This window comes from Notolepis coatsorum (genome assembly GCF_963971535.1).
Source record: "Notolepis coatsorum genome assembly, chromosome: 2".
NCBI lineage: Eukaryota > Metazoa > Chordata > Actinopteri > Aulopiformes > Paralepididae > Notolepis > Notolepis coatsorum.
The window spans coordinates 145,693,857-145,709,611 of NC_140166.1; the positions used below are offsets into that span (position 1 = coordinate 145,693,857).

Sequence of the window (15,755 nt, forward strand, 5' to 3'; positions counted from 1 at the left end):
CAGACGCTGATCAGCTGGATCGATATGAAAACATTGTTAGATCAAGCTGAAATTGATGTCAGATAGTCCTTACCTTTGGTCAGGGGTATTCCAAAAAGAATATTCCAATTGTCTGATCGCGATTTCCAGTATTGGTGTCCATCTGGTCCCCGTCATAATTTTGCACAACTTATGGATAGAGTGTGCCAGATCCGTTTCGAAGTGGTCGGATGAAGTGATTTACTCGGCTCCGTCTAAATTTAGCACCCGGAGGGATTTAAATGTAACACACGGTCTGGAACAGGGTTTACTGCACTCTTGATACTGCCACCTAGCCGGATCTGGCCGGTACTGCACCCTCGGGTCCCAGTATGCCTTTTAACGGCAACATACAGGTCCGTGACATTGAATAGAATATTAAAAAAGAAAAAAAGAAAAATGGACCAAATAACGAGTTTACTCGTTGTTGGCGTTCAACGCATGGCACCAATAACGAGTAAACTCGTTGTTGGCGGGGAATGAGTTAAGCACCCACCACAGCCCAAATGGATGAATGATCCCCCGACTATCGGCAAATTTCGGCCAATCAAAGTCGACTATACAAATCCTTAGTCGGGGACATGCCTACATAATATAATATGACAAGGTAAGATAACAACGTGACTGGTGTGTTAATTCATCTGTCCTAACAAGGTAGAAGGGTTTTAGAACATCCTCACCACATCTCTTACTCATACTGTACGCACTTTGAACTCTGTTGCCTATACTCAATTTATACCTACCTACTGCTTTCACTGTCTGTTACATTTGCACTCTGGTTGTATGACAAATTTATTTTCATTGTACTGTACTTTTACTGTACTGTCCATTTACATGTTTATGTTAAATTAGAAAAGGTCTATATTCAGTAATGATTTATATGACGTACGGTAGCCTTTATTCCTCGTGTGATATTCAGGCCTCATACCATCCATTCCCTTTAACCTCTTGAAAATATGAAATTATATAAAACCATGACTTGACCTTAATTACCATAATTATATAAATCCATGATGCATGACTTGACCTTAATTACCATATAATACATATGATTAGGGACGGGTACAGAATCCGGTTTTAAGGCTACCGATTCACATGCGATCCACCGGTGCCACATTTCAGTAAAAAAAATATATATATAAAATGTTTTTTAGTTAAAAAATAAATAATAATGTAAGTCTGATGACATCAACGTTTTCTTTACCGCAAAACGAAACATATGAGGTGTGCCGCACGTTCACGGCAACGTTCACACGCACAATACACACTTACCTAGGATTTGACTTGATTCAACAACAAAGCAGTTGGGGCAATGGCAAGCCAAAAACGGTCGCAAGCGTGGTTACACTTTACAAAGCAAGATGCAGACAACGCTTGCTGCAATATTATTATATTAACTAATTGTTCTAAATAAATTATTTGAAGTTTGGACACATTTTTTACAACTGAGGTAGGTAGATTAAAAAGACTAAAGTACCGAAAAAGGTACCGTTGGGTACCGGTATCGATTCACAGGTACCGGTATCGGTTCAAATGTGAATGGCACCCAACCCTACATATGATACAAGCATTCTGCAGAATTCCTCATCAAAGCTTTGTACATCAGTGATGTGTTAATCTACTTCTGACTATAGTAATGACTGTTGGGTATAAAGGGGCATGAGACCTCGTTATTGTAGAATGTCACTTTAATGCCAACTTTCTAGCTGAGTTACGACACAGCTACATTACAGCTTTGAAAGGATCTGCTGGGACAAAATGTCAACCTCTAAGAAGATAAGGTCATCCAGTGAACCTCTTGTGTTTTCTCTCCCAGACGGATCTCTTTGTCTGGGAGTTGAGACAGCTTCATTCTGTGGTTGATGAGGGGAATGAGGATGGTTGAAATCTTGTAATGCATGTTGGAAAAATGTAAAGAAAGTATTAGTTAATGTAAAGAAAGTATTGGTTAATGTAAAGAACGTTTTGGTTAATGCAAAAAAAGTATTGGTCAATGTAAAGAAAGTATCGGTTAATGTAAAGAAAGTATTGGTTAATGTAAAGAAAGGATTGGTTAATGTAAAGAAAGTATTGGTTAATGTAAAGAAAGGATTGGTTAATAGAAAGAAATGATTGGTTAATGGAAAGAAAGTATTGGTTAATGTAACGAAAGGATTGGTTAATGTAAAGAAAGTATTGGTTATTAAAAAGAAAGTATTGGTTAATGTAAAGAAAGGATTGGTTAATAGAAAGAAAGTATCAGTTAATGTAAAGAAAGTTTTGGTTAATGCAAAAAAAGTATTGGTCAATGTAAAGAAAGTATCGGTTAATGGAAAGAAAGTATTGGTTAATGTAACGAAAGGATTGGTTAATGTAAAGAAAGTATTGGTTATTAGAAAGAAAGTATTGGTTAATGTAAAGAAAGGATTGGTTAATAGAAATAAAGTATTGGTTAATGGAAAGAAAGTATTGGTTAAGTATTGGTTAATGTAAATAAATTATTGGACCTGTTCCACCCCACGGGGTCGGTACAGACCCAAAAAATGACAATTTATTTTTAATATTGCATATAAGTTGCGATTTTTTTGTCAAACGTCTTCAAGTATTAATATCACTAACATGTCACAAAAGCATGTAGAATGTATATTATCATCAATACGTTAGTTTAGCAATAGGTTAAATGTGCCATTAGATAGTTTTTCGATTTTCTGAAGTCTATTCCAAGACGGAAACGGAAATGGAAATTTTGAACCATGGGAATTTAAGCAAGCCTAGTAATAGACACAATATGTCTGACACTGTGAATACATTCCCTGAGGTCCATAGATGTACCTAGATACCAAGAATATGCAAATAGCCCTTGTAGAAGTGGAACAATATTCCATTTACCTAGGTATATATTTTAGGCGGATTTTCACATCGTGTGGAACAGGTTAACGGAAAGACATTTTGGTTAAGAAAGTATTGGAATTAATGTCCATCATTGTCCATTTAAATAAATATTACTATTATATATTATTATATTAAATATATATATAAATATTAAATAAAGTTACACCCTTTGAAGAGGGTGATGGCAATACTACACAGGTTCACTGGTCAGAGCTCTCTGGACCCTGTTTACAACATGGAAATGCCAGTGAACCTAATGTTGTTGCTATATCTATACAATAGAAACATTTATGTATTAATTCATTCCCATCATTATCCATTGAAATAACTCATATCCTCCCTATGCTTCCTAACAGCCTTCCTGTGCTTCCTAACACCCTTCCTATGCTTCCTAACATCCACATGCTTCCTAACATGCTTCCTATGCTTCCTAACATCCTGCCTATGCTTCCTAACATCCTCCCTATGCTTCCTAACATCCTCCTTATACTTCCTAACACCCTTCCTATGCTTCCTAACATCCTTCCTATGCTTCCTAATATCCTTCCATCCTATGCTTCCTAATATATTTCCTATTTGATTTGATTTGATTAGACATTTAAAAAAAAATACAAGATTCCAGAAAAACGTCAAGGATGCTACACAAAAAAGTCAAGACTTATTTCCATGTGGTCCTTGGTCTCAGACAGACAAGCAATACAAAACATGACCACAAATAACACTTTGACAAACTACATAGACATGAACATTTTAAATGCAGTACAAACGTAGCCACAGGCAACAATGTATCAGACACCATTTTCATGCATTTTAAAATCTAGTTTTTGACATTGTCGAGGAGCCATGATTTTATTTTTTTCTTAAAATTGTGCCGGCTACTGCTGCATTTTAGCTGTGAAGGTAGCAAATTCCAATTTGTGGCTTCCCAGAACTTAAAAGAACATTTGCCCATATTAGTTTTGAACCTTGGAATACGCAGGTCAGCAATGCTGGCTCTGGTGTTATGGGTATGCATGTCTCTGTTCCACTGAAAATAATTTCTAAGATAAGTGGGGGCCCTATTATTATAAATGTTGTGAACTATGTTGAGCTGAAGTTGAATATCTTTCCTATGCTTCCCATCATCTTTTCTATGCTTCGTATTAGGGCTGCACGATTCTTGCTAAAATGTGAATCACGATTTTTCTTTGAGATCACGATTCTCTCACACGATTCTTATTTTTATTGCACTTTTTCTTAAACAGACAACATAACATATCAAAGTGCTTGACTTAAACTTAAACATAACATATATGAAAGTGCTTGACTTAAACTTAAAAGTCTCTTGTAAGTGTAACATACAAAATAACTCAAGTCAGAGTCGTCAAAAGAATTTAATAAAAAAAGTACTTTTTTTGTAAAAAGAAAATAGTCATAATTTTTTATTAATCGTGCCGCCCTACTTCCTATGCTTCCATCATCCTTCATATGATTCATAACATCATTCCTATGCTTCCCATCAAACCTTCTGTGTGTCTAGGCGTTCCACCTGGTGGAGGCGGTACACTCTACTGAAGTATTCGGGAAATTCATTTGTAAAGACAATTCTCTTCTCTAATCCCGACTATACTTTTCTCTTACCACCAGATGCTGTTCTCGCTACTGCCCTCCCTTCTGTTGGTCCTCTCCGCCAGCGCTCACAGCTTCCATTACCAGGAGCTGGTCCAGTATGTTGACAGTCACCAGGAGGAGTATATAGAGGTGCAGTATCACGTTTCATCTAGGGATGCACCGATCCGATATTGATATCGGATATCGGCCCCGATATCACTAAAATAGCTGGATCGGGTATAGGTAAAAAAATAAGCTATATATCGGAATATTAAAAAATATATATATTATTATTATATGGGGCGGCTGGGTGGCGTAGCGGAGATTGCGCTCGTCACCAATGCAAGAGACTCCGGTCTCGACTCCCCGAGTCAGCATTGCCTGCGGCTTGGGCCAGTCGTCATACTATCTTAATTGGCAGAGGTAGCGGGTGGAAAGTCGATGGGTGGGGATTGGACGTGGTGGACAGCGACTCCTACAGGTTGGTTGGGTGACGCCTGTACAGCAGAGACAGGAAGTATCGGGGGCAGCGTGAGCCTCCCACGCGTTACTCCTCGCCACAGAGAGTCTGCGCTGTCTGGTGAAAAGATGCAACAGGCTGCCATCTCGTGTACCGGAGGGGACACGTGATGCAAGGCTTCTATCCTCACTACAGCCGACCAGTGGGAGGCATAGTCTAGCAACGTTCACAGGGGAGGGGAGAATTGGAGCGGAGAATTGCCGATAAAGAAATTGGGATGGCAGAAAAAATTGAAAAAATTAAGGAGAAAAAAGTGGATCAAAAAAATATAAATTATTATTATATATAATATAATAAGAAATAAAATAAGAAATAACAATTCAGTACATTTATATCTATGTGTTAATTTGTTACATTTAGTTTCACTAAGCTAGGAAAGTAATGTTTTAAGTCAAGCCTGATGTTGCCTTGCACAAAAGAATTATCACAGTCTCTTCCACACAGTTAGGCATACAGTTTATTAACAATGGGTATTTACATTTATTCATTATTATTCATTTAGTTGACTCTTTTATCCAAAGCGACTTACAAGTTCTGTACAACAAGTCATCAGGAAGGGCACAACTCTATCAGCTGAGTAACAATGTTCATCAAAGTGTTGAGTGCTACAGTGTATGTTACGAAGGATCAGATTAAACCGAATATATATATTTATTGATTGATATATATTGCATAATATTTGTATATCGTTTGATATCCCTTGTATATTCCTTGTACATATACACGGAATATCCCTTTAGCCTAGTACAGACCATAATATTTCATTCTCCTATTGGACAGCGGTCCACAGGCGCCATGGCCATACCTTCAATGTCGGGTTCAAAGTCACCGCCGGGGACATGCCTGGACATGAACGGTATTGCGCAAGGATATGAGACAGGAATAAAGCTGGTACTAGTTTATTCACCTAAGCGTATAAATACGGCGCAGGTGAATACAGAAGCACTTAGTCAGAAGTCTTAGTAACTAAAGTTGAAGCCTCACCCACGATACGACGTGCGGTGAAGTATGGCCTGTTTGGCCCCAAATAGAGCATTGAGACTGCGTGCGAATTAATAACTGAAGTGTCAGAGTTTAACGCTGTACCGTCGAGTTCGACCTATTCTATTAAGTCAGTAATAGTCTATTTGTGTATAGTGTATCGTGCGGCTAAAGTTCTACAGTGACCAGCATCACCAACGTTTCCTCGTATCAGCTAGAGTGCTTATCCAGGCTGGGCTGCTTATCATGGCGCTTTCACCCGAGGGGCCCTAGACGAGGACCGTGTGGATTATGTACACTGGATAACCTACCGACGACTGCATAGCCCTTTTCGGCTGGATTATATTTGCTTTTGGTCCTGTAATTAATGGAGCGGAAAATCGCTGACACCCACAAGTGTGTGGGATTTAACCTGTGAGGAGCCACGTCGAGTCTGAGGCCGGCTAGCTTTCTTCCAGGTGGAGCTACATGCTACGGAGAACAGCTGTATTCGTCTGTGGATCAAGATCTTATTGCACCGTCTCCTGTACTCGGAGTCTCCTTATCATCGTTGACCCAGACTCTACTACCGACAGATCCTCTACCCTTGCTGGCTTACAACCGGGGGGACCCTACCAGTATCTCCCGCTATATTACTAGTGTACCATAGATATAATTCCCTAAGATTCAGGTTGTATGATTATCTCCTGCGTAATATGAGAATGGACATTCGTTATTGATTTGCCTACGCACATTCCTTTGCCTTATAAGCGCATCCAAAGTGAAGTAAAGTAAAGTATATTATGTACCTTTTGCTGCTAATAAATACTTAAATACAGCTTTGTGTGGAACCGAGTCATTGTGGGGAAGTGTTCATCATTAGATACCTGTGTACTGTATGGCCAGTAGGAATGTACATAAGACGGTAGTGGTTTAATGATACCATACTTAGCAATACAGTCAGGGAATTGTACCCCTCAGTTACAATTGGTCCTTCGAGCCGGAGGGTAATTAGCGTAATATTAATATAGTGGTATTAATATTGACATGGCCAATGATGAACACTCCACAAAACGGTTCTCCTAAAATAGATCGCCCGCAGCGTAGACGGCAGACACCTCAGTACTTAGAGGATTACGTTGCCAGTATACTACCTAGCTTTCTACAGACGGTAAACGCGGAAAAAGTAGATAGTAAAATTATGTCCGACCCTATCGACCAGGCTACCCCGCCAATAGAGGCCCTAGTGGGTTCTAACGTAACTGACCAAGCTCACGGTGGGGACCAGGAGGGACCTGACATGACTTTACCCCCCGCCAAGACCAAAGAAGTAGTCCCCGGAGAGCTCCAGGATAAAGAAAGCCCTCCAGGGATGGAACTCGACCCACTACAAGAAGGGACGAGCACCCCGGAGATGGATCTCCTCGACTCGCCACAGGAGAACGGATCTCCAACGAGTACTACCAGGAGCGGATCACCTCAACCAGCGTCTTCCCCCAGCGAGGCGGACAAGATGCTGGCACAGGCCTTCCTCGCCAGCCTGGCAGCCTCAACCGAGCGCGATCGACTCCAAGCACAGACGCTTAGTGAGCGCGAACATTCTTCCATGGAAAGAGAACGCCTTCAAGCGCAGCAACGGAGTGACGAAGATCGTATACGTCTAGAGATTAGACGCCTCCAGACGGAAGAGAATATGGGAAGAGACCGGGCCGAAGCCCAGCGCGCCGCCGCCGAAGCCCAGCGTGCCGCTGCCGGTGCCCAAAGAGAAGCAGAGCGCGACCTCGCTCTCACCAAGCGCGAAGCCGAGCGCGACCGATTACAAGCGCAGATAATGGAGCAGCTGATTACCAGGGCAACCCCCCCTCCCTCCGCACGGGGCTCCAGGGCCTCGTCAAGACAAGGGTCAAGGGCACCCTCCCCTACCCGATCAAGCGACCCTGAGCCCGACCACCAGAGAGAGCCTATACCCCTCTCCGAACCCCTTCCCCGACCGGTCCAAGCGAGACCCAGCTACAGGGAAGAACCGGTCTATACCGCGGAGAGGCTAAATAGACGACTACAGGATCTAGATGACCTGCCAGAGGAAGAAGAAGAGGGAGAGGAGGAGAGTCAAGCCCAACAGCAGCACAGTACTCCACAGGACCAGGAGGTCCAGTACAGCCCAGGCTTTACCCCCGCGGCTCTGCGCTACAGACCCCCGACTCAATTCACGGGTGAGCTTGACGCACGACCAGCCCCGAGGAACAGCACCTGGGTACGCGGGCCATGGTACCCAGCAGGTACCAGCCCACCAAGACACGTAAGAGGAGACTCGCCTAGGAGGCCTCTCTTCCAACGCTCACCGATGTGCCAGCCATCCATGGCATCGTACATTGGCACACCGACGTTCCCGGACTTCACACACGAGAACAGAGCACAGTACACAGAGCTACGAATGTGCTTAGAGACAATGATGTCCGATGTAGCTGATGAACCGTACAAATATGCTATCCTACTAAAGCACCTCAAGGTGCCCCGAGCGCACAATATAGCGCTGGCATATGCCACCTCTACTACCCCATACACCGCGGCTCTAGCAGCACTCGACCAAAGATATGGACGCATATGGGACTACGTAATACAAGAGATAAGGCATATTGACCGTCTACCCCCAGCCACAGACAATCGCTCACTAGATGACCTGTCTATCAAGGTACAATCCCTGGTAGGGATGCTGGGGGCGCAAAAGGAAAAGGGTATGCACGAACTGTACGCAAACTCTAATGTCGAGAGGATTTTAGAGAAGCTTCCGCCCGCCGTACAAGAGCGCTTCAGGCGGCAAAGAGACCACCGTGATCCTAACGGTCCCGAGCCATCCCTCCTAGACCTAGCCGACTTCCTGGCGAGAGAAGTCAACAGCCTACGGTTGGATACGTTCATGCGGAGCACACCAAGCTCCAGAGAGGGACCTAGGAGAGCAAACGATGGCCGCAGATTGGTGACCGTCATGCACCAATCAGAATCAGTACCGAGCAACAAGAACCACAGTACCCCCCTCGATGAAAGAGAAGTGGAAGATGGTGTGCCCGTACTGCGAAAAGGAACACTGGCTGTCACACTGTGACACGTTCAAGAAGATGACCACCGACGAGGTGAGTCAATGGATAAAGTCCAACCGACGCTGTTACCGATGTGCGCGCAGTCACATGGCAGCCGATTGCCGCTTAAAGAAGAGGTGTAGTCGGTGTGACGGAGCCCACTTAGACGTCCTACACGAAAGTAACAGAAGAAAGCCTGCACCCTCAAGCAGCACAAAGGCAAGTGTTATGTACATTGACCCCGCCAGCAGCGGGGGCGCCCGGGTGCTCTTAAAGGTGGTCCGCGTAACATTGAGTTACCAAGACAAGGTCATGGACACTTACGCCGTCCTTGACGACGGGTCAGAGAAGACCCTTCTCCTCGCGTCCGCTGCCCAGCTGGGGCTGCGGGGGAGCGAAGACCAGATGACGATTCGGACAATAAGAAGAGATCTAAAGACGATAAAGGGCGAGAATGTCTCCTTCACTATCGCAGCAAGCGGGCAGCCAGAGAGACGGTATAGTATCACTAACGCTTTCACCAGCCAAGACATAGGCCTGTCGCAGTACACCTACCCCATCGCCAAGCTGATGGATAAATATGTGCACCTGCGTCAACTACCTATACCGCTCATAGACAGTGCCACCCCGACCCTGCTGATAGGCTCCGACCATGCAGACCTCATCGTCCCGATAGACCGGGTCCACACAGGGCCCAGAGGCTGTCCTGCAGCAGTCGAGACCCGCCTAGGATGGACACTACAAGGCCCCCTCGCTAGGTCTCTTAACCGAACAGCAGCCACTAGCTGCCTCCACTCCAGAGTGACAGAAGAAGACACCACCCTCCTACAGCATGTCGAGAGGCTATGGACACTAGAGACAATGCCCTTTAAGAACGAAAAGAAAGACATTCGTTCTAAGGAAGACATTTACGCTATAGCCCTCCTCGAGCGGGGGACAAAGAGAGTCAAAGTCAACGGAGTGATGAGATACGCAACTCCACTCCTGAGGCGAGAGGGTATGCCTACCTTCCACGCCCCAAAAGAAGCGACGGAGCGGTATCTATTGAACACAGAGCGGCGCCTAGCCAGAGACCCCGCTCAAGAGACTGTGTACCGCGCTGAGATTGACAAGCTAATCACAGCGGGACACATAAAGAAAATTGACATTAAAGAGGCCGATCAGACGACCGAATCATGGTACGTGCCGCACCACAAAGTCCACCACAACGGCAAGGATCGTATTGTGTTCAACTGCAGCTACCAGATCGGATCACAAAATCTGAATAAAGAGCTCTTGCCCGGCCCAACACTCGGCCCCTCTCTACTAGGCGTGTTACTACGTTTCCGCCAAGACAAGGTGGCCATCAGCGGCGACATCAAAGGGATGTTCCTGCAGGTGCGACTAGTGGAGGAGGATAAGCCCCTGCTGCGGTTCCTATGGAGAGAGAGGATCGGGGACGAGCAACCAGCCATCTATCAATGGGAAGTCCTCCCTTTCGGAACCACATGCAGCCCATGCTGTGCTACGTTTGCACTGCAAAAACACGTCGCAGAGGACCCAGCAGCTGATGAAGAGGTCCGACAAAGTGTAGGAAATAGTTTCTACGTGGACAACTGTCTGCAAAGCGTCTCGACGCCAGAAGAAGCCGAGGCCCTTCTACTCAAGCTCCGCGCCTCCCTGATCAAAGGCGGCTTTGATCTCAGGCAGTGGGCCAGCAGCAACCCTCAAGTATTGCGCAGCCTCTCCCCCGAGGACAAGGCAGCAAGCAGCGAGACCTGGATGGCGACCATCCCAGGAGAAGCCCAAGAAATGACATTAGGACTAGTCTGGCGCTTCAAAACAGACTCGCTCCATTATAAACACACACCCCTGACCAAGGAGCAGGGAAGGTCGACTGCACTACCGACCACAAGACGGAGTGTATACAGAACACTCGCCAGACAATATGACCCGTTGGGATGTATTCTACCTTACACCACCAGGGCAAAGATGATTGTAAGAGCGTTATGGGACAAGGACCAGGGCTGGACCGACCCCATACCCGAACACCTTGCCTCCACATGGAGAGAGTGGGAAACAGAACTCAGCTCACTCCCAGGTGTCAACATACGCCGCAGCTACTTCCCACCCACAGTGAGGCCGGAGACGTGCCAGATGGACCTGCACGTCTTCAGCGACGCCTCCGAAGTAGCCTACGGTTCGGTGGCCTACTTGCGTGCCCGAGAGGAGGGAGGAGAAATACATACTGCTTTCATCCTGGCTCGCTCAAGAATAGCCCCACGCAAGCAACAATCTATCCCGCGTCTAGAGCTCTGCGCAGCCCTAGCAGGAGCGCAACTCGCCACGTTAATCCAACGTGAACTCACCATCCCGGTGCAAAGAACAATCTTGTGGTCAGACTCCACGACAGTACTCACATGGATCCGGTCTGATTCGTGTAGATACAAGGTCTTCGTGGGAGTCAGAGTCACAGAGATCCAAGATTTAACAGAAGCAGCAAGCTGGAGGTATGTGGACACAAAACACAACCCAGCTGACGTCATCACCCGGGGAATGTCCCTGGATGACCTCACCCGTCACAATCTATACAGTGACGGGCCAGAGTTCCTCAAGCTCCCGGAAGAAGAGTGGCCTACACCCACCCCACGGGAAGCGAGTAAAGAGGAGGCAGAGAACAAGAAATCTATGTTCTGTGGATTGACCACACTCGTCTCCACAGACCCCGACATAGACGATTGCCTCACCCTTGAGAGTGCGCAGCTAAAGACATTCCTGTGGCACCACCCAGAGGTTCAGCTCACTACTGACATTACTGCAGCTAACTACGAAGAAGCAGAACTTCTTCTCCTACAACGAGCCCAGAGAGACTCGTTTCCCGATGAGCTAGACTGTCTACAGGGAGCAAAGCCCGTCCCGTCAGACAGCAGATTGCTCCACCTAGCCCCCGAGAGCGACGCCCATGGTCTCATCAGAGTGGGTGGTCGTCTGCGGAGAGCTCCAGACTTACCGGATGACGTCAAGTACCCGATAGTCTTGAACAGCCGACACAAGGTCACAGAGCTGATCATAAAGAAATACGACGAGGATGTGCATCACGCCGGGGCAGAGAGAGTCTTCGCGGAGATCAGACATCGTTATTGGATACTGCAAGGGAGAGAAGCAGTACGACGTTTCCAGCGGACTTGTCTAGACTGTCGTAAATGGCGAGCATAGCCCAGTATACCCCGGATGGCTGACCTACCTCCCTGTCGCCTCCGACTCGGCGACAAGCCTTTTCACTCCACCGGTATGGACTGTTTCGGCCCGTTGTATGTAAAGAAAGGAAGAGGGACCGAGAAGCGGTGGGGTATTGTATTCAAATGCATGACCACCCGAGCGATGCATATAGAACTCCTTCCAACCATGAGCACAGACTCATTCCTTATGGCCTTCCGAAGATTCACATCGCGGAAAGGCAAACCGTCTATATTATTGTCTGATCACGGGACAAACTTCAAAGGCGGAGAAAGAGAGCTGAGAGAGAGCTTCCAAGCTATGGGCCCAGAACTTAAGACCCACCTCGCTCCATACCAGATTGACTTCCAATTTAATCCCCCGAATGCACCTCACTTCGGTGGAACTTGGGAACGAGAAGTACGTTCAATAAAGACAGCTCTGTACGCCGTGCTTGGGGCCCAGACTGTGGCGGAAGAAGTCCTAATGACAGTCCTCACGGAGATCGAGGGAGTATTGAACTCAAAGCCCCTCGGTTACGTCTCAAGTGATGTAGCAGATGTCGACCCAGTCACCCCCAACACACTCTTGATGGGGCGGCTGGACCCCGCGCTACCACAGACAGTGTATAGGCCTGAAGAAGCGAACGGCCGAAGAATGTGGAGGTACAGTCAAGTATTGGCTGACAAGTTTTGGAACAGCTTCCTACTCCACTATCTACCGTCTCTACAGACCCGCCAGAAATGGGTGAAAGAGAGAGACAATTTGACAGAAGGAACAGTCGTCATGATTATCGACCAGTCACTACCCAGAGCTATGTGGCCGGCCGGCCGCGTAAGCAAAGTGATCACCGGTGCCGACGGAAAGGTCAGAGCGGCCGAAGTGCTCGTCCAAGGGCGGATCTACACCCGACCCGTGGTGAGGCTAATAGAGTTGCCAAGGCTCCCCGATACTATTGATGACGACCATGACCCCATGACTTTGTGAACTGCCCTACCCTCACAACAGACATTGAGTAGTGGACAGTGCGGTTAATCTGTCTCTGCTTAGCTAATTAGGTGGGACTAATTAGGAGGCGGCTGTTACGAAGGATCAGATTAAACCGAATATATATATTTATTGATTGATATATATTGCATAATATTTGTATATCGTTTGATATCCCTTGTATATTCCTTGTACATATACACGGAATATCCCTTTAGCCTAGTACAGACCATAATATTTCATTCTCCTATTGGACAGCGGTCCACAGGCGCCATGGCCATACCTTCAATGTCGGGTTCAAAGTCACCGCCGGGGACATGCCTGGACATGAACGGTATTGCGCAAGGATATGAGACAGGAATAAAGCTGGTACTAGTTTATTCACCTAAGCATATAAATATGGCGCAGGTGAATACAGAAGCACTTAGTCAGAAGTCTTAGTAACTAAAGTTGAAGCCTCACCCACGATACGACGTGCGGTGAAGTATGGCCTGTTTGGCCCCAAATAGAGCATTGAGACCGCGTGCGAATTAATAACTGAAGTGTCAGAGTTTAATGCTGTACCGTCGAGTTCGACCTATTCTATTAAGTCAGTAATAGTCTATTTGTGTATAGTGTATCGTGCGGCTAAAGTTCTACAGTGACCAGCATCACCAACGTTTCCTCGTATCAGCTAGAGTGCTTATCCAGGCTGGGCTGCTTATCATGGCGCTTTCACCCGAGGGGCCCTAGACGAGGACCGTGTGGATTATGTACACTGGATAACCTACCGACGACTGCATAGCCCTTTTCGTCTGGATTATATTTGCTTTTGGTCCTGTAATTAATGGAGCGGAGAATCGCCGACACCCACAAGTGTGTGGGATTTAACCTGTGAGGAGCCACGTCGAGTCTGCCTCTCAGAAGTCTGAGGCCGGCTAGCTTTCTTCCATGTGGAGCTACATGCTACGGAGAACAGCTGTATTCGTCTGTGGATCAAGATCTTATTGCACCGTCTCCTGTACTCGGAGTCTCCTTATCATCGTTGACCCAGACTCTACTACCGACAGATCCTCTACCCTTGCTGGCTTACAACCGGGGGGACCCTACCAGTATCTCCCGCTATATTACTAGTGTACCATAGATATAATTCCCTAAAATTCAGGTTGTATGATTATCTCCTGCGTAATATGAGAATGGACATTCGTTATTGATTTGCCTACGCACATTCCTTTGCCTTATAAGTGCATCCAAAGTGAAGTAAAGTAAAGTATATTATGTACCTTTTGCTGCTAATAAATACTTAAATACAGCTTTGTGTGGAACCGAGTCATTGTGGGGAAGTGTTCATCATTAGATACCTGTGTACTGTATGGCCAGTAGGAATGTACATAAGACGGTAGTGGTTTAATGATACCATACTTAGCAATACAGTCAGGGAATTGTACCCCTCAGTTACAGTGTAGGTTAGTATTAGGACAAGTGCATGACAGTAAGTTAGTTAGTTTATTCATTTTTTTTTCTTTTTCATTTCAGATAATGGTATGGGTATCGGATCGGTACTCGGTATCGGGACTGAAATAGTCGGATCGGTGCATCCCTAGTTTCATTGCTTAAGTTCAGCCACAGATTCTCAGATTCAATATTTGAAAAATACCCAGGAGCTGTTAGTTCATGTGTAGTCTTCTGCGTGTGTGCGGGTGCGTATGCGTTGTGAGTGCTTGTGTATGTACGTGTGTGCTTGAGTGTGTGTTTGCACAATGTGCAGGTATAATATACCTACACGTTGTGCAAACACACACGTACACATACACATGTATATACTATGTGGTTTATATGTATATACTATATAGTATATGTATAATATATATATATGTGGTCTAGTATATGCTGTTATGGACATAAACTGTGATATTGTGGTCTTTTATAATTATGTATCTATGTATTTAACTGCATGTAGTATGTATGCATTGTAAGTGATATTTTATATGTTCTATGTTGGAACAATGCAATGGTAATGCACTGAAAACAAATTCCACCAGCCTGGCTGGCTGGTCATTAAAGAATCTAATATAATATAATATGTGTGACTGTAGGGTCTATATGTGTATAGTCTATGTATTATACTATGTGGTCTATATGTGTGACTGTATTATACTATGTGGTCTATATGTGTGACAGGTCTATATGTGTGACTGTATTATACTATGTGGTCTATATGTGTGACTGTATTATACTATGTGGTCTATATGTGTGACTGTATTATACTATGTGGTCTATATGTGTGACTGTATTATACTATGTGGTCTATATGTGTGACTGTATTATACTATGTGGTCTATATGTGTGACTGTATTATACAGTATATGTGTAACTGTAGCTGTGCTGTGTGGTTGTATATTAGGGCTGAGCCCAAACGTTTTTTTTTAAACATTTTTTATATATTTTTTGTATGTGTCTATTCATTCTGTTTAAACCAATGTGGTTTTTCTTCACAGTTGCAGATAAAGATTAGGCTACACTAATATTATAGTATAAAAAAAACTGATGAGTTATAT

At 45.2% G+C, this 15,755-nt stretch overlaps 1 protein-coding gene across 1 annotated transcript in view; it reads left to right on the top strand.

Annotated features, from left to right (window-relative positions):
- cndp1 (carnosine dipeptidase 1) overlaps positions 1 to 15,755 on the top strand; it is a gene marked incomplete at both ends in the record, with an annotated part of 93,115 nt that overhangs the window by 8,513 nt on the left and 68,847 nt on the right. The window contains one exon of the mRNA XM_084308337.1: positions 4,516 to 4,629. Coding sequence (XP_084164463.1) covers positions 4,516 to 4,629 — 114 coding nt within the window. The remainder of the gene's footprint in view (positions 1 to 4,515; positions 4,630 to 15,755) is intronic.